The sequence below is a fragment of the Oryctolagus cuniculus genome, chromosome 12 (genome assembly GCF_964237555.1).
Source record: "Oryctolagus cuniculus chromosome 12, mOryCun1.1, whole genome shotgun sequence".
Taxonomy (NCBI): domain Eukaryota; kingdom Metazoa; phylum Chordata; class Mammalia; order Lagomorpha; family Leporidae; genus Oryctolagus; species Oryctolagus cuniculus.
In genome coordinates, this window is record NC_091443.1 from 63,837,344 (window position 1) to 63,859,672 (window position 22,329).

The window sequence follows — 22,329 nt, forward strand, 5'->3', positions numbered from 1 at the left end:
AAGACTTTACATTAAGGGATCGTTTCTATAGCTACTAGGGAAGGCTCTCTGAATATATGAGGAAGAAACAAAGCTGTTTGTCCTGAGTATGAAGCTGGTGTTGCTTTGGTCCAACTGCCATTTGCCACTGATGATAGTTCTTACCTTTCTCTGGGAGAATAAAAGAGACAGAATGCAGTTGGGGTGGTTTCCATTTGTGTAATTGGTCTAAACAGAAAGAAAATGAATTTTATTTATTCACTAGACTTGACTCTAAATCCCAATTTTAATCTTCAGGAGCAAGAATATAGATAGCCCATTTTGGATTAAATGAACACTGCTGGTCGCTTAGTTGTGACTGGAAAGGTCAAAGTCATGTGACCTCACTGGTGGGGAAAGGACTGTGGTTTTGTAGACTTTTTGAGCTGAAAGAGTATGAACAAGGGGTTGGGCGAAAGTGGGTAGTTTTTGTATGGAAAATAGTTTACTGTAATCCTAGGCCCTATCTAAGTTAATCACTAAATTACTAAAGATTTTTCCTAGGTCTAGAATGGCTCTTGAATCTGTTCTCTGTCGATGCCCTAACTTAAGCCTTCAACTCTGGCCTGAAATGTTGCACAAGCTTCTGAATGGATTTTTGCTGTCTCTGCTCCTTCTTGAAATTGTTTTTTAATGCCACGAGATGATGGCAAGAGGATGGTGTGAGCTGTTAACTTTAAAGCACTCAACAAACAGAAAATAGTAGTAGTAGGGGGGAAAGTAAATCTAACCTATGACTCATCTTAAAACTGAATTATTTGGGGGTCAGTGTTCTGACACAGCAGCTAAAAGCGGATGCTTGGGATGCCAGCATCAGAGTGCTTGGGATGAAGTTCTTCCTCTGTTCCCCTCCTCTTCTCAGATTTGTTTTATTCATTTGAAAGGCATAGTTACACAGAGACAGATAGATCTTTCATTTGCTGGTTCGCAGCATAAATGGCGTTAAGGTTAGGAGCTGGGCCAGGCTGAAGCCAGGTGCCAGGAGCTTCATCTCCACAACCTGCTAATGAACCTGGGAGGTAGCAAATGATGGTCCAATTATGTGGGTTCCTGTCACCCTCGTGGGAGACCCTGATGAGTTCGTGGCTCCTGGCTTTGGCCTGGCCCAGCCCAAAGAAAGTGAACCAGCGGATGGAAGAACCCCTTCTCTCTGACTTTAAAAGAAATACTTCGTTATTTCCCAAAGTAAAGACCAAAGCTCCTTACACCTCTTAGCTTGAACTAAATGTAACTTTCCTGGTCTCCATTCTTCCTCATCAGACAACATTATTCCTTGAACAAAGTTTATCCGCAAGCCCACACTGCACTGTTTTTATGTCTTCCACCGCTTGCTTCTTCACCCAAAAACTCTACCCAGCTTTCAAAATCGGAATCACAGGACGAACGTCCTGGTAAACCGTAAGGTTTGCCTTCTCAAATTCTGCGCCTCCTTCCTCTGGGGTCCTGCCAATCTCCAGTAAGTCACTGCAGATGACAGACACGGAGACATTTCTTTCTCCCCTCTGCTAGCTCCATTTTCATCCATCTGCCACAGATTCCTCAACTCCACCCCTGTCGGGGGCCTGGAAAGCGCTCGGCTCCAGGGTACAGCTCCCAGAAGAACCAAAAGCCCACATTCAAAGAACTACAGACACAACCAACAGGTCTCCCGGAAGTCAGAGCGCCCACCGGCGCCTCCCGGGAGATACAGCCCCGGCCCCACCACTCCAGCTCCTGGGAGTTGTGGTCCTCCATCTCGTGAAGACAAGAAGGTGGCGATTTAGAAAGTTTTGATTAGTCCTTGCGTTTAAGGGAGGTGGGAAACTCATAACACCACGCGGTGCCAAGCTCCTCAGCCCTTTCCCTACGGCCCCGAGCTCGGGCGGCCGGCGGAGCGCGAGGGGCGGGGCGGCGCGACGCCGACGCGTGCGTGACGCCGCCCTGAGGGTTTTGGCGGGACTTCCGAAAGCCGCCCCGCAGGACCAGCTGTGTTGACCGGGTCTTGAGGGGAGCTGAAACCTTCCGCTGGTCACGGGGTTGGATTTGAAACTCGCCGAGGTTGTGCGCAGAGGGCCGGAGCAAGGCGTGGACAAGTGGGTCTCGGGTCGGGGCCGAGGCCCTCCGGGGGTCGAGCGTGCGCCGGATCAGCGGACAGAAGCCCGAGCGAGCAACGCTGTTAGGCCCAGGTGAGTGTAAGTCGTCGGCCTGGCCTGTTTCCACGGCCGCGGCTCCTCCTCTCGTTGACCGGGCGCAGACAGGGGCCTGTGCTCCCTCGGCCGGCTTTTGGGATCTGCTGGTGAAAAAACGGAAGATGGCGGAGCCGGGGCGTGCCTGCGCCCAACGGACTTGGGGCTCGTTGTGGAGAGTCCCAGCGGCCGCCTGTCCTGAGCAGTGTAGTCACAGCTGTTTCACGCCGCCTGCATTTCCGTGTTCTGCTCCGTCTGTCCATGACACCATTTTCTGCTTACAAAGTACCAACCTTAAGTTGCCAGAAAGATATTTTCATGCTTTAGATGGAAAAGCATTCATATGGTGCCTAGGAAATTTTCCGAAGTGGGATTTGGCACGCAGAAAGCCTTCTAAAGTGGACTGAAACACAATATAGAAACGCGCACGTCCCAAGCGTATACAGCGATTATTGCAAAATGAATACACCTGTGTAATCATGCATGTCAAACAGAATGCTGTCAGCACCCCAGCAGCCTCTCTTCTGCCCCCTTGTCGCTTATTTTCTCTCTTCTGTTAACCGTGTATACCATTAACGAATACCGGCTGTTTTTGAATTTTGTATGAATGCACCAGAAGTTTTGAGAGTTTACTTTTTCCACATACTTGCCAACACTTGATCTTCGTCATTCTTTTTATTTTTAGGTATTCTAGTAAATAGTAATATTTCATTGTGGCTTAAATTTTAACTTTCCTGATATTGATGAGGTTAGGCATTTGTTCATATGTTTCTTGACCATTTGGACGTCTTGTGAAGTGGCTATTCAATTTCTACCTATTTTTCTACTGATTATCTTTTTCCTCCTGGTTTGAAGGCATTCTTTATATTCTGATTAACAGCCATCAGTTTTATATGGTAAATATTTTCTTTATTTGACTTCTCATTCTCTTAATGGTATCTTGAGGGATAGAAGTTCTGAGTGTAAGTGTAGCCCAGTTTTTCAGTCTTTTCCTTTTTGGTTATCACACTAGGTATCCAGTTGAAGAATTCTTTCTCTTTCCCATGGTTTTTGTTTTTTTTTTTTTTTTTTTTTTTTTTGACAGGCAGAGTGGACAGTGAGAGAGAGAGACAGAAAGGTCTTCCTTTGCCGTTGGTTCACCCTCCAATAGCCGCCGCGGCCGGCGCGCTGCAGCCGGCGCACCGCGCTGATCCGATGGCAGGAGCCAGGAGCCAGGTGCTTTTCCTGGTCTCCCATGGGGTGCAGGGCCCAAGCACCTGGGCCATCCTCCACTGCACTCCCTGGCCACAGCAGAGGGCTGGCCTGGAAGAGGGGCAACCGGGACAGAATCCGGCGCCCCGACCGGGACTAGAACCCGGTGTGCCGGCGCCGCTAGGCGGAGGATTAGCCTAGTGAGCCGCGGCGCCGGCCTTTCCCATGGTTTTATATATATATGTGTGTGTGTATATATATATATATATATTTTTTTTTTTTTGGACAGGCAGAGTGGACAGTGAGAGAGAGAGACAGAGAGAAAGGTCTTCCTTTGCCGTTGGTTCAGCCTCCAATGGCTGCTGTGCTGCGGCCAGCGCACCGCGCTGATCCGAAGGCAGGAGCCAGGTGCTTCTCCTGGTCTGGTTATGATTGTTTTTACCTCTTAAATTTAAATCTGTAATCTAAATTGGAAATTGACTTTTTTTTCTGTGATATGAGAGGGATCAAGTCCATTTTATTCTGCAAGACTACCCAGTCGGCCCAGTACTATTTACTGAGATGACCATCCTTCCCCATTGCTCTGCAGTGAATCTATTTTCATAAATTAGACAGTGGAGGTTTTTCTGTTGCATTCAGCTGATTCTGATACATGGCATTCTTATCAACTCAGTATGCTAAATCTGCTGCTAAGAGATCTGTACTTGAGCCAGACCAGATGGTCATCCAGCATTGTCTGTCAAGCCTCCAAGTGTGGAATTCATCTTTTTTTTTTTTTTTTTTGGTAGAATATACTTATTTATTTGAAAGGCAGAGAGAGAGAGAAGGATCCTCTATCTAGTGGTTCACTCCCCTAAATGGCTGCTACAGCCAGGTCTGAGCCAGGTTGAAGCAAGGAGCCAGGAACTCTATCTTGGTGTTCCATTTGTGTGGCAGGGGGCACAAGCACTTGGGTTGTCTTCCACTGCCTTCTCAAGCACATTAGCAGGTAGCCGAATCAGGAGACAAGATTGACCCTAATATGGGATGCAGGTGTTCGGAAGCGGGTGTTGAACCTGCTGCTCTGTAACATGCCCTGGAATTCCTATCTGTCAGACTGTCCTCAGATGAGAGAGGGTACCTCAGAAAGTTCATGGGAAGTGGAATTTAAAATAAGGAGTTTATTTTGTTGCAAATCAACTTTGAAATCCATGCATAGTTGTTTACATATACACATTTTGTATGTATTAAGGAAGAATTCTTTCAAGTTTTATTTATTTATTTAAAAGGTAGATCAACAGAGAGAGGGTGAGAGAGCTTCAATCTAATGGTTCACTCCCAGATTGCCACAACAGCCACATCTGAGTCAGGCAGAAGCCAGGAGCCAGGAACTCCATCCAAGGGTAGCAGGGCCCCGTGTTTGGGCCATCTTCTGCTGCCTTCACAAGTGCATTAGCAGAAAGCTGTATCAGAAGCAGAGGAGCTGGGGCTTGGAACCAGCACTCAGTGGGATGCCAGCATTGCTTTGTACAACACGAGCCCCGCAAGCTGACCAATCTTTTTTGTTTGTTTGTTTAAGATTTATTTTTTATTCATTTGAAAGACAGAGTCACAGAGGTAGAGACATAGAGAGAGGTCTTCCATCAAGTGATTCACTCCTCAGATGGCCGCAACGGCCAGACCCATGCCGATCCGAAGCCAGGAGCCTCTTCCAGGTCTCCCACGTGGGTGCAGGGGCCCAAGGACCTGGGCCATCTTCCACTGCCCTCACAGGCCACAGCAGAGAGCTGGGTTGGAAGAGAGGCAGCCAGCACTAGAACCGGTGCCCATATGGGATGCTGGTGCCCCAGGCCAGGGCTTTAACCCGCTGCACCACAGCACTGGCCCCATCAATCTTTTTTTTTTTTTTTTTAAGTTTTTTCAAAGGTTTATTTTATTATTTGAAAGGCAGAATTAGAGAGAGAGAGAGAGAGAGAGGTCTTCCATCTACTGGTTCACTCCCCAAATGGCTGCAGTGGCTACAGCTGTGCCAGTCTAAAACCAGGAGCTTCTTTTGGGTCTCCCACACGGGTGCAGGGGCCCACGGACTTGCACCATCTTCTGCTTTTCCAGGCCATAGCAGAGAGCTGGATTGGAAGTAGAGCAGCCGGGACTTGAACCAACAACCATATGGGATGCCTGCACTGTAGGTGGCAGCTTTACCCTGTACACCACAGTGCTGGCCCCAAGATTTTATTTACTTGAGAAAAAGTTACAGAGTTAAACTCAAATGGTTACAACAGCCAGAGCTGTGTTGATCCGAAGCCAGGAGCTTCTGGGTCTCCTGTGCAGATGCAGGGGCCCAAGTATTTGGGCCATTTTCCACTGCTCTCCCAGGGCATAAGCAGAGAGCTGGATCTGAAGAGAAGCAGCCAGGACACAAACCAACACCCATTTGGGATGCCAGTGCCACAAGCAGAGGCTTAGCCTACCTACTATGCCACAGCTCTGGCCCCAGGCTGACCAATCTTAACTTTAGCATAATAATTTTATTTTAGGAATAGACTTTACAATTAAATTGAAGATTTCAGAATGATCAGGGTATTTACCTGCTTTATTTGCTTATTCACTGAAGTCTGGCATTGACTAAAATAGTGATCTTTAAATTCCATACACTCCTGTTGGAAGTTTAAGTATGGCTATAAGCTATGATCCTTGCTTGTGATGGGGCGTCCTTTTTTTTTCTTTTTAATTTGAAAGAGTTATAGAGAAAGGAGCCGAGAAGAGATCTTCCATCCACTGGTTCACTCCCCAGATGGCTGCAACAGCCCGAGCTGGGCCAGACCTGAAGCCAAGAGCCTGGAGCTTTTCTGGGGCTCCTACGTGGGTGGAGGGCCCAAGCACTTGGACCATCTGCTGCCTTCCCAGGCACATTAGCAGGGAACTGGATTGGAGGTGGAGCAGCTGGGACTCGAACCGGCACCCATATGGAATGCCAGTGTCTTGGGCCAAGGCTTAACCTGCTATGCCTCAAGCCAGCCCCCAGAGGTGCTTCCCTAATCTGTTTGTTCTTTCTCTACCATGAATGGAGCTTATATAGAGTGGGTCACCACTCTATATCTTTTAATAGTCCTCTAACCCCCATGCTCCTCTTACTGGAAGAAAACAGAACTAAAATAGTTTAACCTTTCATAGTCCTAAAGAGTCTATAATCATTTAGCAAACACCTAACATTTCTTCTTCTTTTTTTTTTCCCCCAAAGATGTATTTATTTATTTGAAAGTCAGAGTTGCAGAGAGAGAGGAGAGGCAGAGAGAGAGAGAGGTCGGTCTTCCCATCTGATGGCTCATTCCCCAGTTGGCCACAGTGGCCAGAGCTGCGCCGATCCGAAGCCAGGAACAGGAGCTTCTTCCGGGTCTCCCACGTGGGTGCTGGAGTCCAAGGATTTGAACCATCTAGTACTGCCCCCCCAACCCCCAGGCCACAGCAGAGAGTTGGATCAAAAGTGGAGCAACCAGGTCTCCAAACCGGCATCCATATGGGATGCCAACACTTAAGGCCAGGGCATTAACCCTCTGTGCCACAGCGCCAGCCCCCACCTAATATTTCTGATGTGCCATCATATAATCAGCAGAAAACCCAATGGGTTTTTTTTTCCTTATTTATTTGAAAGAGTTAGAGAGAGAGGTCTTCCATCTGTTGGTTCACTCCCCAGATGGCCACAATAGCTGAAGCTGAGCCTATCCAAAGCCAGGAGCTTCTTCTGGGTCTCCCACATGGGTGCAGGGGTCCAAGGACTTGGACCGTCTTCTACTGCTTTCCCAGGCCATAGCAGAGAGCTGGATTGAAAGTGGAGTATCTGGGACTCGAACTGGTGCCCATATGGATGCCAGCACTGCAAGCCAGGGTTAACCTGCCATGCCACAGTGCCACCCCCCCCCCCCCACGGTTCTTATTTAGTGATATACCAGTAGAAATACACTGACAATGATTTGAGCCATACGCAGAAAGGAATATATTTGGGTTGGCCAAGGAAGAATCAATATTGTCTTGATGACCAAAGCCCAGGCTTCCTGAAAAGACATGAGTTACAGGTTTTATACAGCTTGTTTCTGGGGAAATTGAACATATTCTTTAAGTGTAGGAGAAGTTCTGGGAAGGGTTATGCATATTCAAAAATGGTTGGGTAGATATGCTTACAACATCCTGTTTGTTGCCTGTGTGTGTTCTATGTTTAGCTGGGCATAGAGATTTAACATAATGGATTTTGGCTTTCTGTGTGGAAAGGTGAAGGAAGGGTACAATGACCCCTAGTGGGCAGGCTTCTCAAACTACCTACAACTAGTTGGAACTTGGAGCTTCTTAATGAAAAGTGTTAGCCACTAAGCTGTGTCTTTGTCCAATCAGTTGCTTTCCATTTATCTGTAAGAACACTTAGTTATTTTTGAGTTGAGTCGAAGCAAGGTTGGGTTATTTTTTTCCAGATATGAGGTGTAGGTAGAGGTATATAAAAATACTAAGACCTGGCCCCTGCCCTCAAGGAATATAAAGCAGGGGCTTGGGAGGTGTAATTGATCTAGTTAAGATACGCACCTTTAAGAAGCAGAATTGTCCTGGCTCTTCTGGAAAGTCTAGTGCAACTAACTAGGTAGATAGATGGAGAGGAAAGCTCTAGGGAGATTTGTTCCTTTTCCTGCCATGATGTAGGTCATGATTAGATGCCATGAGTACAATGATTAAATCAGAAGTCAGGTGCAGTCATTCTATACTCTTGGGGCACTTGGGGCCAGGACCCCTCAGGTATTAAGATTTGTAGTTGTTTCAGATCCTTGTGTAAAATGACAATCATATTTGCATATAGCACAGATACCCTCCCATATACTTTAAACCATTTCTACTTTGCTTTTAATACCTATTACAACGTAGATGTTATATAAATAGGTATACTGTATTGTTTGGGGAATAATGACAAAAAAGACTACACATTACCGGGGGCAATTTTTTTATCATGAATATTTTAGATTTGCATAAGTCACAAATATGGAGGCCCAGGTGTAATTCAGAGATTTGCTGAAAGTTAAGGTTGTAGCTGTATTTTTTTTTCTATTTTTTCCTTTTAAGATTTATTTATTTGAAAGGCAGGGTGACAGGTAGAGACAGAGAAAGACATCTTCAATCTACTGGTTCACTTCCCAAATGACTACAATGGCTCAGACTGGGCCTAGTCAAAGCCAGGAGCCCAGAACTCCATCTGGGTCTCCCACATTGGTGGCATCATCTACTTCCTTCCCAGGTGCAAAAGCAGGAAGCCGATCAGAAGTTAGTGTCATAACTAACAGCTTAAACCACTGTGCCACAACTCTAGCGCCTGTAGCTTTGTCTTTATCTCCATGAAATTTCTCCATTATTTATACTGATAGCCATCTGTATTTTTCAGTGATGGCTATGCAGATGCAGCTCGAAGCAAATGCGGATACTTCGGTAGAAGAAGAAAGCTTTGGCCCACAGCCTGTTTCACGGTTAGAGGTATGTTCTTGGTTGCTAAATTTGGAATTATATTTTATTAGACTTCCTAGGAAATACCACCATCTTATATAAAACAAAGGTTTAGTACTACGGTCAAGTCCCAAATTCAGTTTCAGGAGAATTGTCAAGGATCCTGTTAAAAGACTTGAACATTGCTAGCTGTATGTGGTCAGGTCTGTTTTGTCAATGATTCTCTTCCTACTTTACCGTTTTCCTTTTTCAGAGCCGAATTATCAGAACATATAGCCTAGGATCCCATGGTCAACTTTTTTTTTTTTTTTTTTTTTTTTTTTTTTGACAGGCAGAGTGGACAGAGAGAGAGACAGAAAGATCTTCCTTTGCCACTGGTTCACCCTCCAATGGCCGCTGCGGCCGGCGCACCGCGCTAATCCGAAGGCAGGAGCCAGGTGCTTCTCCTGGTCTCCCATGTGGTGCAGGACCCAAGCACTTGGACCATCCTCCACTGCACTCCCTGGCCACAGCAGAGAGCTGGCCTGGAAGAGGGGCAACCGGGACAGAATCCGGCGCCCCGACTGGGACTAGAACCTGGTGTGCCGGCGCCGCAAGGCGGAGGATTAGCCTATTGAGCCGTGGCGCCGGCTCCATGGTCGACTATTTATGCTCTTTGTACAAAGTCTGAAAGTTTTGTTTAAGGAATTACAGTGCCTTGGGTCATTTATGCAGAGCATAGAGAGAAGCAGCTTCCCTCTGTTGATCTAGATCTGTGCAGAAGTTAGCAGCAAGATAGCCGTCACAGAAAGTATGGCTAGGAGTTTTTAAGGTGTAAGAGCCAAGCTCCGGCCGGCGCCGGGGCTCACTAGGCTAATCCTCCGCCTAGCGGCGCTGGCACACCGGGTTCTAGTCCCGGTCGGGGCGCCGGATTCTGTCCCGGTTGCCCCTCTTCCAGGCCAGCTCTCTGCTATGGCCCAGGAGTGCAGTAGTGCAGTGGAGGATGGTCCAAGTGCTTGGGCCCTGCACCCCATGGGAGACCAGGAGAAGCACCTGGCTCCTGGCTTTGGATCAGCACGATGCACCAGCCGCGGCGGCCATTGGAGGGTGAACCAATGACGAAAGGAAGACCTTTCTCTCTGTCTCTCTTTCTCACTGCCCACTCTGCCTGTCAAAAATAAAAAAAAATAAAAAAATAAAAATAAAAAAGAGCCAAGCTCCAATTTAGGACTTTGCATGAGAACATTAAGCACCAGAGCTGGGGCCCTGCACTATTTCTGCCTGTTGTGCTTTAAAAGCCCCAGAGTAAGTGCAGCTGACTTGGACTGAAAGAAGGCGGAGGTGAAGCAGAGAAAGGTTTGATTCGTGGGTCTCCTATTACATATTTCTCCCATCTCCAACTATGCTGCAAAACTCTGTGAGTTACTTAATGGATTTGTGATAGACATTTAAGAGTTCAGAGTCATAAGTTTGGGTGCCAGGAACATCATCATACTCACACATGGCTATTGCTTAAATATTAATAGTATTAATAATAATAAACACATGGTTTCTGTTGAGAAATACTGATCTTTCTCCTCTCCTAAATATTCCCTGAATCCCAAATATGTACACATCCCTCCACTAACTCTTGCTTTCCCAGAAGGTATAGTTTCAGTGACAAATAAAACCAAAGCCGACCTTATGTGTAGGGAAGAAGAGGTGTTTTTGGTTGTGGATTGTTAGGAGTAGTATAAAAGTGGTCATGTTTAGTAACAAAAAGTAGTATTCACTTTTTTTTTTTTTTTTTTTTTTTTTAAGATTTACTTACTGGAAACTCAGAGTTAGGGAGAGAGAGAGAGAAAAACAAAAAAATCTTCCATCTGTTGATTCACTCCCTGGATGGCTATAATGGCTAGCACTGGGCCAGGCCAAAGCCATGAGCCAGGAGTCATCTGGATCTCCTACATAGGTGACAGGGGCCCAAGCACTTGGGCCATCTTCCGCTGTTTTCCCAGGTGCATTAGCAGAGAGGTAGATCAGAAGTGGAACAGCTGGGACATGAACCAGTGCCCATATGGGATGCCAGCATTGCAGAGCTGACTTTACAATGCTGGCTCCTCACCATTCTTAATGTCACTGGCTACAGCATAGCTCTACAGTTATTATTCTACAAAAAAGGTATAGATATACCAGAATAGTACTCCCCTCAGCTCTGGAGCAGCTTTATCTGTTCATCTTAGATTAGTATAAAACACCATTTTCTTTGTGTATGTTTGATGTACAAAGGGTGGGAAGACAACTGGTTTAAAGTGGCTTTTTTAGGGCCCAGATCATTGAGAGTCACAGTCATTAAAGGTTGAGGGTACTGGTTTAATCCCAATTCCTAATAAGAATCCATTTTAATATACATTGTATAGTGCTAGTTTCAAACTATTGGTTTTGATAATTTGTCATTGTAACTTCATGAGCAGGGTCCACTTCTTAAAGCTGTTGCATATAATGCAAGTTTTAGATACCTCTGTTAGGTGGTAGGGCACATTGTATCCATGTTAGATAAGAGAACCAAATCTTAAATTTATCCCTGGCTTTCTTCACTTACAGCAATGTGGCATAAATGCCAATGATGTGAAGAAATTGGAAGAAGCTGGATTTCATACTGTGGAGGCTGTTGCCTATGCACCAAAGAAGGAGTTAATAAACATTAAAGGAATTAGTGAAGCAAAAGCTGATAAAATTCTGGTGAGTACGGTTTATGTGACCCAGGGAGGCACTAGAGGGAATAGTACAAAGGGTGTAGCAAAATCTACCTCATTTCTCCAGTCAACCTGTTTAACAAATTAAGGTGTTTTGTTTTGTTTTGTTTTGTTTTGTTTTTTTGTGGACAGGCAGAATGGACAGAGAGAGACAGAGAGAAAGGTCGTCTTTTTTCCATTGGTTCACCCCCCAGTGGCCGCTGCAGCTGGCGCGCTGCGGCTGGCGCACCGCGATGATCTGAAGACAGGAGCCAGGTGCTTCTCCTGGTCTCCCATGTGGGTGCAGGGCCCAAGGACTTGGGCCATCCTCTACTGCACTCCTGGGCCATAGCAGAGAGCTGGATAGGAAGAGGAGCAACCAGGACAAAATCTGGCACCCCGACCGGGACTAGAACCCGGTGTGCTGGTGCCGCAGGTAGAGGATTAGCCTATTGAGCCGCGGCGTCAGCAAATTTTTGTTTTCTTGAGATTTATTTATTTTGGGGTGGCATTGTGGTGTAGCGGCTAAAGCTACTACCTGTAGTACTGGCATCCCATATGGGCATCAGTTCAAGTTCCAGCTGCTCCACTTCTGATCCAGCTCTCTGCTATGGCCTGGGAAAGCAGCAGAAGATGGCCCAAATCCTTGGGCCCCTGCACATGTGTGGGAGACCTGGAAAAAGATTCTGGCTCCTGGCTTCGGATTGGCCCAGCTCTGGCTGTTAAGACTATTTAGGGAGTGAACCAGTAGTTGGAAGACTTTTCTCTTTCTCCCTCTCTGTAACTGCCTTTCAAATAAATCTTTAAAAATATATATTTGTTTATTTCAAAGTCAGAGCTACAGAGAGAGAAAGGGAAAGACAGAGAAAGATCCTCCATCCTCTGGTCCACTCTCCAAATGGTGATAATGGCCAGAGCAGGGCCAGGCCGAAGCCAGGAGTTTCTTCCAGGTCTCCCACACTGGTGCTGGGCCCAAGCACTTGGGCTATCCTCCACTGCCCTCCCAGGCATACCAGTAGGGAGCTGGATCAGAAGTGGAGCAGCCAGAACTCAAACTGGTGCCCATAGGGATGCTGACGTTTTACTCACCATGCCATAATGTTGGCCCCCAAAATAAGTTTTCTTATTTTGTATATAACTCCTTGCATGAATTCATAATTTCTTTAGAGTTGTATTATCATGGGATTTGATATAAATAACTGTCAAATTGACTACCAGTTTATCCTCCCACTGTTAGTGACTGGTGTTTACCTTGTCTTTTTTTTTTTTTTTTTTTTTTTTTTTGACAGAGTGGACAGTGGGGGAGAGAGAGAGAGAGAGAGAGAGAGAGAGAGAGAGAAAGGTCTTCCTTTGCTGTTGGTTCACCCTCCAATGGCCGGCGCACCGTGCTGATCCAATGGCAGGAGCCAGGTGCTTCTCCTGGTCTCCCATGGGGTACACGGCCCAAGCACCTGGGCCATCCTCCACTGCACTCCGTGGCCACAGCAGAGAGCTGGCCTGGAAGAGGGGCAACCGGGACAGAATCCGGCGCCCCGACCGGGACTAGAATCCTGTGTGCCAGCGCCGCAAGGCGGAAGATTAGCCTAGTGAGCCACAGCGCCGGCCAACCTTGTCTTATTAGAGATTATGATCTCTTATCTTAGAAATATTCATTAGTATGAAATTATTAAAACAGTTTAGTAGGATTTTACTGATAAAATGTTCACGATACAAGAACAAAACATTTAGGAGTGTATACATGGGTGTGTACAAATATATTTGATTTTTGCTTGTTTTTTAAGTATTTATATGAGAAACAGAGTTCCTATCTACTGATTCACTCCCCCAGATAGCCTCAGTGGCTGGGGTTGGGCTGGGCTTAAGCCAGGAATTGTATCCAAGTTTCCTACAAAGGTGGCAAGAGCACAGTTAACTTCAGCATTGCTGCTGCCTCCCAGGGTTTGCATTGGGAAGAACCTGGAGTCAGGAAGCCAGAGCCAGGAGGTGAACCTGGGCACTCCAATGCAGAATGCAGGTGTCTTAACCCTAAGCTAAATTCTTGCCCCTAATTTTTGTTTTCTTGAGACACATCTGATTTACTCCCCAAAAGCCTACAGTAGTAAGGACTGGATCAGGATTGAAGCTAGTGTCTAGGAACTCAATTCAGTTCTCCCACATGGGTGGCAGAAACCTGCGGTAGAATGAGAAGGCCATGCCAAGGTGGCCACTGGCAAGTGAACCTCAGTTACTCAGGGATGGCTTTGAATCCCACCTGGCAACAGAGCCTGCCTGGCAACAGGCTGTGATTGGATGGCTTTGAATCCCACCTGGCAACGGAGCCTGCCTGGCAACAGGCTGTGATTGGTTGGGGCATAGACAACCCCTTGACCGGACTGGCTGGTCTTGCCTATATAAGATGTTGTACCAACTGAAATAAACGAGTCTGTGGCCTGCTTGCCTCAAGCCTGCTTTCACCTGACTCCTGGGGTCTGTGTGGTGACTCTGTGCCTCTTGCCCCCACCATGCTCCACTGCAACATTGTTGAGAAATCAATTGCAACAGAAACCTATTTAATTGAGCCATCACCACTGCCTCCCAGGATGAGCTCTCAACAGGCAGCTGGAACTAGGAGCCAAAGTGGATACTGAACCCAGGTACTTAGATGTGGAGCCAAGGGTGCCTTAACTGCTGGATGAAAGCTCGCACTCTGATTTTTGTTTTTTACTACGTGTGTATGTTTAGATTTATGTAAAGAAAGTACATGGGAGAAATTGAGTAAGATATTAATGTTGTTATTGTGGGGTGATAAGAATGTGAGTGATTTTTATTTTTGCCTTTGTTTTCTGAAGTTTTTACACTTTTATTTTATTTGAAAGGCAGAGATAGGTCAAGAGACAGAGATTTCCTGTCCTCTGACTTGCTCTCCAAATGCCTGCAACAGTTGAGGTTGGGTCACGCCAAGGCCTGCATATGGAAACTCACTCTGGGTCTCCCACGTAGGTGGCAGGGACCCAACGACTTGAGCCATCAACTGTTGCATCCTAGGGTGCACATCAGCATGAAGCCAGAATTGAGAGTGCACCTGGGCATTTGACCATGGGATGTGAGTGTACCAAGTAGCATCTTCACCTCTGTGCCAAATGCCAACCCTTGTGTCTTTAAGATTTATTTACTTGTTTGAAAAGAAGAGTTACAAAGAGAGAAGGAGAGGTAGATCTTACATCCATTGGTTCACTCGCTGAATAGCCACAACAGCTGGGGCTGGTCCAGGCTGGAGCCAGGAACTCTATCCAGGTTTCCCACGTGGGTGCAGGAACCAAAACACTTGGGCCACTTTCACTGCTTTCACAAGCACATTAGCTAGGGAGCTGGATCGGAAGTGGAAGTTCCTCCAGGATAGGAACCAGAGCCCATCTGGGATGCCAGTGTTATAGGTGATGTTAGGGTTTTCAACCACGACTGAGAACGACAACCAAGACTACGCTGAGTAGAGAAAGAGTTTTATTAGGGCAAAGAACTGCCAGGAGCGGCCTGAGAGGGAGAGGAGCTCAGGGCTCATGTGTAATGCTGGGGGCTTTATAGGGAATTGGTGTCAAGGGAGGGGGCAGATAGGTGGGAGATGAGTTGGAGCGGCCTAACAAAGGGATGTGGGATGCAGGCTGGAGCAGTTGGAAAGGGTACCAGATATCAGGAGACAAGATGTCCCTGAAACAGGGAGTCTCTGAGACTGCCTATAGCTGGGGTAGTGATAGGTACCAGGAGGCACAGGATGTTTCCCTGATTGATAGCTGGGAATTGTAGGAACGGTGAGGCTCTCCAGGTGCACAGCACCTTTGTGTTTTTGTTTTCCTGATGCCAGGAAAGAGTGGGGGAGATGTCTTGATGTCCACACCCATGTGGATTCAGGGCTCTCACATTCCAGTCTTTTTGTTATAGGAAGTAGCAGCTTCCTGCTGAGGCGGGGCAGAGTGGGTTTTAGGCCAGGCTAGAAGGTGGAGTATTCATTTATGAGGTTGATGGGAGTGGCTGGTAGCTGTAATATCTCAGTAGCATCTGGTTAAATGTCTGGGCGTTGATGCTCCTGATTCAGTCCTGTATGAAGTGGAGTAGGCATGGGGCAAAAAGAAGTATAATACTGATGGTTATTACAGGTCTCAGAATCAGGAGAAGCCAAGGGAGGAGAGAGGTTAGTGGGCCCCATCCTTGCTGCCCTGGAGTCTCCTGTTGTCACTTAGCAATATGTTCTCTAAGTTGTTGTGCCATGTCTCTGACCACTCCAGATTTATTAGTAAAAAAGCAGCATTGTTCTCCCAGAAATACACATGTTCTCTGCTAATAAAAGATCTAATGCCCTTCTGTTCTGAAGGGCTACTTCAGCTGGGGAGTCAATCTGGTCCTGCAGATTTATAATGCAGGCTGCAACTTGTTCTAGCTCAGCATTCATGGTATTTGTTAGCTGTTGTATCTGAGTAGCACCGTGCGTTAGGCCAGCAACCCCTGTACCCACTCCTGTAAGAACGCCCAGTGCCGCTAGGAAAGGAAGGACAGTTATATCCCTTTTAAAGCAGGTGTTTTGAAAAACTGGTATAGGAAAAGATTGGTCTTGGGGCACAACAGAGACCTCTGGGAGGTAATTCCAGCTCCCACACTGGAAGAAGTGGCCTCCAGTTAAGCAATCCCCTTTAGTTACAGGGGTCGTGGAATTGCAGAGTGGAGTTGGAAAAAGGATTAGAGGACAGTGGGTCAAGGGATGGTGATGAGGTTAGATTGAAACACTGATATAGGCCTTTTGGGTGAGGGAGATGTTAAGGGAGAGACTGCCTCATTGGTGGGTGAGAGAGTAGAGTTTATCAGGACTTCATTAGTTGTAAAGGAAGGTTACAGGGTGGAGCAAATCAAGCAACCATCAGCCAGAGAGTTGTTGGATGAATTGAGGAGCTGGTCGATTGAGGAGACACATGAGAGCCAGTCAGGGCACCGAAGGTGAGGTGGTTTGGGTCTTTGTGGGAGAGGTGATAAGGGTCACCATTGAATGGTTACCTGTGAAAAGTGTTTTCCCAGGTCTTTGAGCACCTTCTTAACCCTAGCAACTTCCTGTTTTGATTAAAGTCCTGGCGCCCTTCCCCAGCGCTATAACCCCAGTGAGTGGTTGGTGTCATACAGACCTTTGTTCCAGGGATTTGTTAAAGCAGCCACTTCTGAGAATTCCACCAGGACTGGCAGTTACCTCAATTACTGGTGATCCAGTGAAGGAACATTGGAATGGTTGTTTTTTGGAGTCATAACACAGCTGAAATGTAGCTGAGGCAGGAGCGGCACAGCACGTACATTTAGGAAGGGAAAGGGCTGAGGTGAATGTGAGGAGCAGAAAAAGGCGGTGGAGAGGGATAGGGTGCATATTGATACTTAGGGAATTGTTATTCAGGGATTACAGGAAGGGGTGATGATCTGGTGATCTTGATCTTGGTGGGACCCACCTGTTGGCAGGAGTACTTATCTGTTGTAGGATGTGTATTGGATGAAGTGGAAATCACAGTGGGTGCCTTTTTAAGCTGAGAGATGTATCCAGGAAGGATGTTGGAAATTGTGGCAGCAGTCAGAGTAGTGAGGACCACCAGGTGTGGACCTGTCCATCTTGGCTGTAGAGCCTGTGGATGAGAATTTTTGAGAAAGACCCAGTCCCCAGGTCTGATAGTATGGATAATAGGATCAGAGTGAGGTTGGGGAAGACCCTTGTTGGCATGTTCTCAGAGGAGTTGTCTTAACAGAGTGAGGAATGGGTAGATAATCTTGGGGATGGGGTTGGAGAGGAGGAAGGTCTGCTAAGAGAAAAGGCCGTCCATACGTGAGTTCAAAGGAGCTGAGAAAGATGGGAGCGTAAGGAGTGGCTTGGTTGCAAGTTAGGGCCATAGGGAGAAGACGGGTCCAGGGCAGGTGGAATTCTTAGAGAGATGAGTTTGTCTGCTGTGAGGTAGTCAGGATTGCAGTTAATGGAAGGAGAAAAGACAAGTTGGGAGAGAAGGGAAAGAAAGATAGGGAGAAGTGTAACTTGGTGAGGATCCTCGACCCAGTAAGGGAGTAGGACAGGAGAGCATGACTAAAAAACTATGTGTAACCGGAGACCCAAAGATAGTGAATGGAAGTGGCCCTGTGGTAGGTGGCTGATGAAGCCGACCATCAATGCCCGTAACTCAAATATGGGAAGGGAAGGTCTGCCCATTATGGGCCGGCAGGACCAAACAGGTAGCCCGCGTATTGATAAAAGATAAAGGCTTAACTGCTACCTGGACAGTTACCCTGGGTTCCTCGGAGGTGGTGGCTATGGTCGTGGAAGGGGCTGAGGTCCCAGGGCTGCACCAGTCATCTGTAGCCAGTCCCAGAAGATCGCCAAGGCCCTCGGGGAGGAGGGAGTTGGACGATTGACTGTCTCTGATGGTGCAAGGATGGGCAGTCTACCTCCCAGTGTCCCTCACCACACTATGGGCAGGGCCATAGCAGAGGACCAGGTGTGGGGCAGTCCTGTGCCCAGTGTCCTGTGTTGTCACACTTGAAGCACAGGCTGGGAATGTCCATTGTCTCTGGTTCATGGTTCATCTTCTTGGGAGGAGACCACAGGACAGCTGCCAGGAGCTGGGACATTTTTGCCCATCTCTGGAGGCCCGGTCAGCCTTTTCTTGTTCCTCCCCTCTTTTTTTTTTTTTTTTTTTTTTTAAAGGTTGTGATATTGACTAAGTCAGTAGGGCTCCCTAAAATCTATGTGTTATCCCTCTCTAGACTTCATTTTTTTAATGTTAGAAAAAATGCTGCAGGATTTTCTCTTAGGCCTTGTCAGAGCTTTGTTTCATCAGATTTATTTATTTGAAAGGCATTTGAAGGTATTTGAAACCAATTGTTCAGTTTCAAAACATTTCTCATGTGAAGTGTTCACTAATAAAAATAAAGTGACACTTGCTGAACCTGTCTTTATTTCCATGGAACAAACAACATTTCTTTTTTTGGCAATAATTCTTCTGGCCTTATGGGATCCAGTAAGGACCCCAGGAAAATATTAGCTGGTGGCAACAGACCTGCCTGTGTATGAACACCTACCACAACCCACTTTCTGGGTTATGATGCCTTTTTTTGGTTAAAATTTATTTATTTGAAAGAATTACAAAGAGAGAGTGAGAGAGAAAGATCTTCTATCCATTGGTTCACTCCAAATGGCCACAATAGACAGAGCTGGGCCAGACCAAAGTAGGAGGCTGGAGTTTCCGGATCTCCCACATGGGTGGCAGGAGCACAAGTACTTTTGCTGCTTTCCCAAGGAGCTGGATTGGAAGTGGAGCAGCTGGGACTCAAATCAGTACCCATATGGGATGCTGGCATCACGGGTGGTAGCTTAACCCACTATGCTACAATGCCAACAATGCCAGCCCACCCACATGATGACTTTTTTTTTTTTTTTTTTGGAGAGGCAGAGGCAGAGAGAGAGATCTTCAATCCTTCAATCCGCTGGTTCACTCCCCAAATGGCCTCAACGGCTAGAGCTGGGCTGATCCAAAGCCAGGAGTTTCCTCTGGGTTTCCTACATGGGTGCAGGAGCCCAAGGCTTGGGCTATCTTCCACTGCCTTCCCAGACCATAGCAGAGAGCTGGTTTGGAAGTGGAGCAGATGAGTCTCAAACTGGCACCCATATGGGATGCCAGCACTGTAGGTGGCAGCTTCACCTTCTATGCCACAGCACCAGCCCCCAATTACTTTTGAAAGAGAAATCATTCTGGAAATTTTGTTAGATATTTTTCTCTTTTCCCTGGTTCTTGTTTTACTAATAACATTTGCACATTCCTAATATGAAAATCTAAAACCAAAATATTCCATACCTTTTTGAATGCTAATGTGACATTAAAAAGGTTTGAATTTTGGAATACTTCAGATTTTCACGTTAGGGATGCTCAACCAGTAAAGTCTGCAGATATTCCAAAATCTGAAACACTAATGGTTCCATGTATTTCAAATAAGAGATATTGAACCTGAGTTTTTATTGATTTAACATTTTTATTTTTCTCAGACTGAGGCAGCTAAATTGGTTCCAATGGGTTTTACCACTGCAACTGAATTCCACCAAAGACGATCAGAGATCATACAGATTACTACTGGCTCCAAAGAGCTTGACAAACTACTTCAAGGTATGTTAATCCCTTACCCTGTATTGTGAGCTCTAGCTATAAAAACATGTAGGCCATCAAACAAAACTAGAATATTTGCATAAGAGATTCATGTAAGGGGCTGGCATAGTGGGCAGTATAGTGCCTCCTGCAATGCTGTCATCCGTGTGTGCCTAATCAAGTTCTGGCTACTCCACTTCTAGTCCAGCTCCCTGCTAGTATGCCTGGGAAGGCAGTGGAGGGTGGCCCAATTGCTTGGGTCCCTGTGTGGGAGACCTGTAAGAACCTCCTGGTTCCTGGTTTTGTCCTGGGCTTGTCCCAGCCATTGCAGCTATTTAGGGAGTGAACCAGTGGATGGAAGATCTCTCTCTCTCTCTGTGTCTCTAACTCTGCCTTTCAAGAAAATAAAATTAATCTTGTGGCACCAGCATCCCATATAGGCACCGGTTTATGTCCCAGCTGCTTCTCTTCTGATCCAGCTCTCTGCTTATTGTCTAAGAAAGCATTGGAAGATGGCCCAAGTGCTTCGGCCCCTGCACCTGTGTGAGAGACCTGGAGGAAGCTCCTGGCTTCAGATCAGCCCACCTCCGGTCATTACGGCCATCTTGGGAGTGAACCAGCTGATGGAAGACCTGTCTCTGTCTCTCCTGTTCTCTACCTCTCAAATAAACAAACAAAATCTTAAAAAAAACAAAAAAAAAAAAACAAAACAAAAAAAAAACAAAAAAAAAACCACTTATTTTTAATCTCTTTAATGTTGTATTCCGAGAATAAGATTTCTCTGTCTAAGGAAATAACTGTAAATTTATGTTTCTCCTCTACCACAAAGTTAAGAAATATGACTGGTTACAACATTCTGTGTTTGAATACTATTTATTGTACAGTACAATAATGTTTAGGACTATGAGGAACGCTACAGTTTTGAACTTTTGGGAGCATACCTGTACTAATTGCTACAAAGTTAGTTTTGGTTCTTTACCCTTCTGTACCTATTAAATTATTCGCATTTTCTCCTCCTTGGGGGGTACAAAATAGCATGGGTTCAGGAATTATAGTCAAATTTGAGTGTTAGGGGCTGGTGTTATGGTACAGTGGGTTAAGCCACAGCCTTGCCATGCCAGCATCCTATATATAAGCACCAGTTCAAGACCTGGTTACGCCACTTCCAATCCAGCTCCCTGTTGGTGTGCCTACGAGTGCAGTGGAGGATGGCCCGAGTACTTGTGTGCCTGCCTCCCGTGAAGGAGACCCAGATAGATTCCAAGTTCTTGACTTCAGCCTAGTGTTGTCCTGGTCTTGCAGCCAGTCGAAGAGTGAACCAGTGCTTAGAGGATCTGTTTCTCTGTCTCTCCTCTTGGTCACCCTGCCTTTCAAATAAATAAACCTGGATGTGAGGGTGATCTAGCTGTGACATCTGTCACCCCATTGATCGCCAGGGTTGATTCGACTGATCTGGCTGGCTAGGCAGGTGTCCCCTTCCTCCCTCACCACTCCATGTGTGTCCTTCCCAAAGCTGCGCACTTGGTCGAAGAGGATGACCTTCCCCACTAGAGGAGGACCGGTTTTCGGTCAAGGGTATACAAGTAGCTGTGCTCCCCTGCTAGAACCTCCAAACAAGCTCTCAAATAAATAAACCTACAAAAAAATTACATTAGCTCTCCCTATATTCTTCCTTCTACCATTTACTGTCTATATTACATGATGAAAAGTATTTGTTATTTATAACTTTCTTGTCAATGGTAGCTTAATAATTTGCAATGGTATTAGCTTTTCATTACTACAGCAAAGTAGTTGAGGCACACAACTTTATAATAAAGAGAAAAAATTATTTTACTCCAGTTTTGGAGATTTAATTCTGAGATGAAGTGGATTCATTGGTTTGGCCTCCTATGAGACTGTCAGATAGGAAGGATAAAGCTTGTGTAGAGGAATGATTACTTGGTAAGCCAGGAAGGAGAGTAAGTGGCTGGGCCCAAATCAGGCTTTTTTGAAAAAGAGAGACAGAGTCAGTGCTGTGGCATAACAGGTAAGGCCACTGTCTGCAGTGCCCACATCCCATATTGGCACCAGTTCAAGTCCCAGCTGCTCCACTTCCAATCCAGCTCCCTGCTAATGGGCCTAGGAAAGCCACAAGGATGGTCTAAGTCCTTGGGCCCCTGCATTGTGTGGGAGATCCAGAGACATCTCCAGGCTCGTGGCTTCAAATTGGCCCAGCTCCAGCCGTTGCTGCCATTTGGGGAGTGAACCAGTGGATGGAAGATCGATCGATCTCTTTCTCTTTTTCTCTTTCTCTTTATCTCTCTGCACCTCTCTGTAACTCTGCCTTTCAAATAAATCTTTAAAAAAAAGATACAGAAACATCTTTCATCTGCTGGTTCACTCCAAATGCCCACCACAGCCAGGACTGGGCCACATAAAACCAGAAGCCTGGAACTCAATCCAGGTCTCCCTCATGGGTGGCAGGGACCCAAGTACTAAAGCCATCATCTTTGCCTTCCAGGATGCCCATTAACAGGAAGCAGAGCTGGGACTCAAACCCAGGCACTCTGATATAGTATGCAGGTGCCAAGCAGCATCTTAACTGCTGTGCCAAGTGCCTACCTTCTAACCCAAGCTTTTTTATAACAGTCTTCCTTGAATTACTTTCTGAGGGCACAACCCCACAATGACCTACAATCTGTC

General features: G+C 46.3%; 1 protein-coding gene and 1 pseudogene across 2 annotated transcripts in view; both read left to right on the forward strand.

Annotated features, from left to right (window-relative positions):
• On the forward strand, positions 1-188 carry LOC127484092 (small nucleolar RNA U3; annotated as a pseudogene).
• Positions 189-1,921: 1,733 nt separating this feature from the next.
• The window catches only part of RAD51 (RAD51 recombinase), a 43,268-nt gene continuing 22,860 nt past the window's right edge, over positions 1,922-22,329 (forward strand). The window contains exons 1-4 of one of the 2 annotated variants that reach the window (XM_008268782.4): positions 1,922-2,183; positions 8,770-8,858; positions 11,391-11,528; positions 19,551-19,668. In XM_008268782.4, coding sequence (XP_008267004.1) covers positions 8,772-8,858; positions 11,391-11,528; positions 19,551-19,668 — 343 coding nt within the window. In that variant the 5' untranslated portion in view covers positions 1,922-2,183; positions 8,770-8,771. 2 annotated transcript variants of the gene reach the window in all.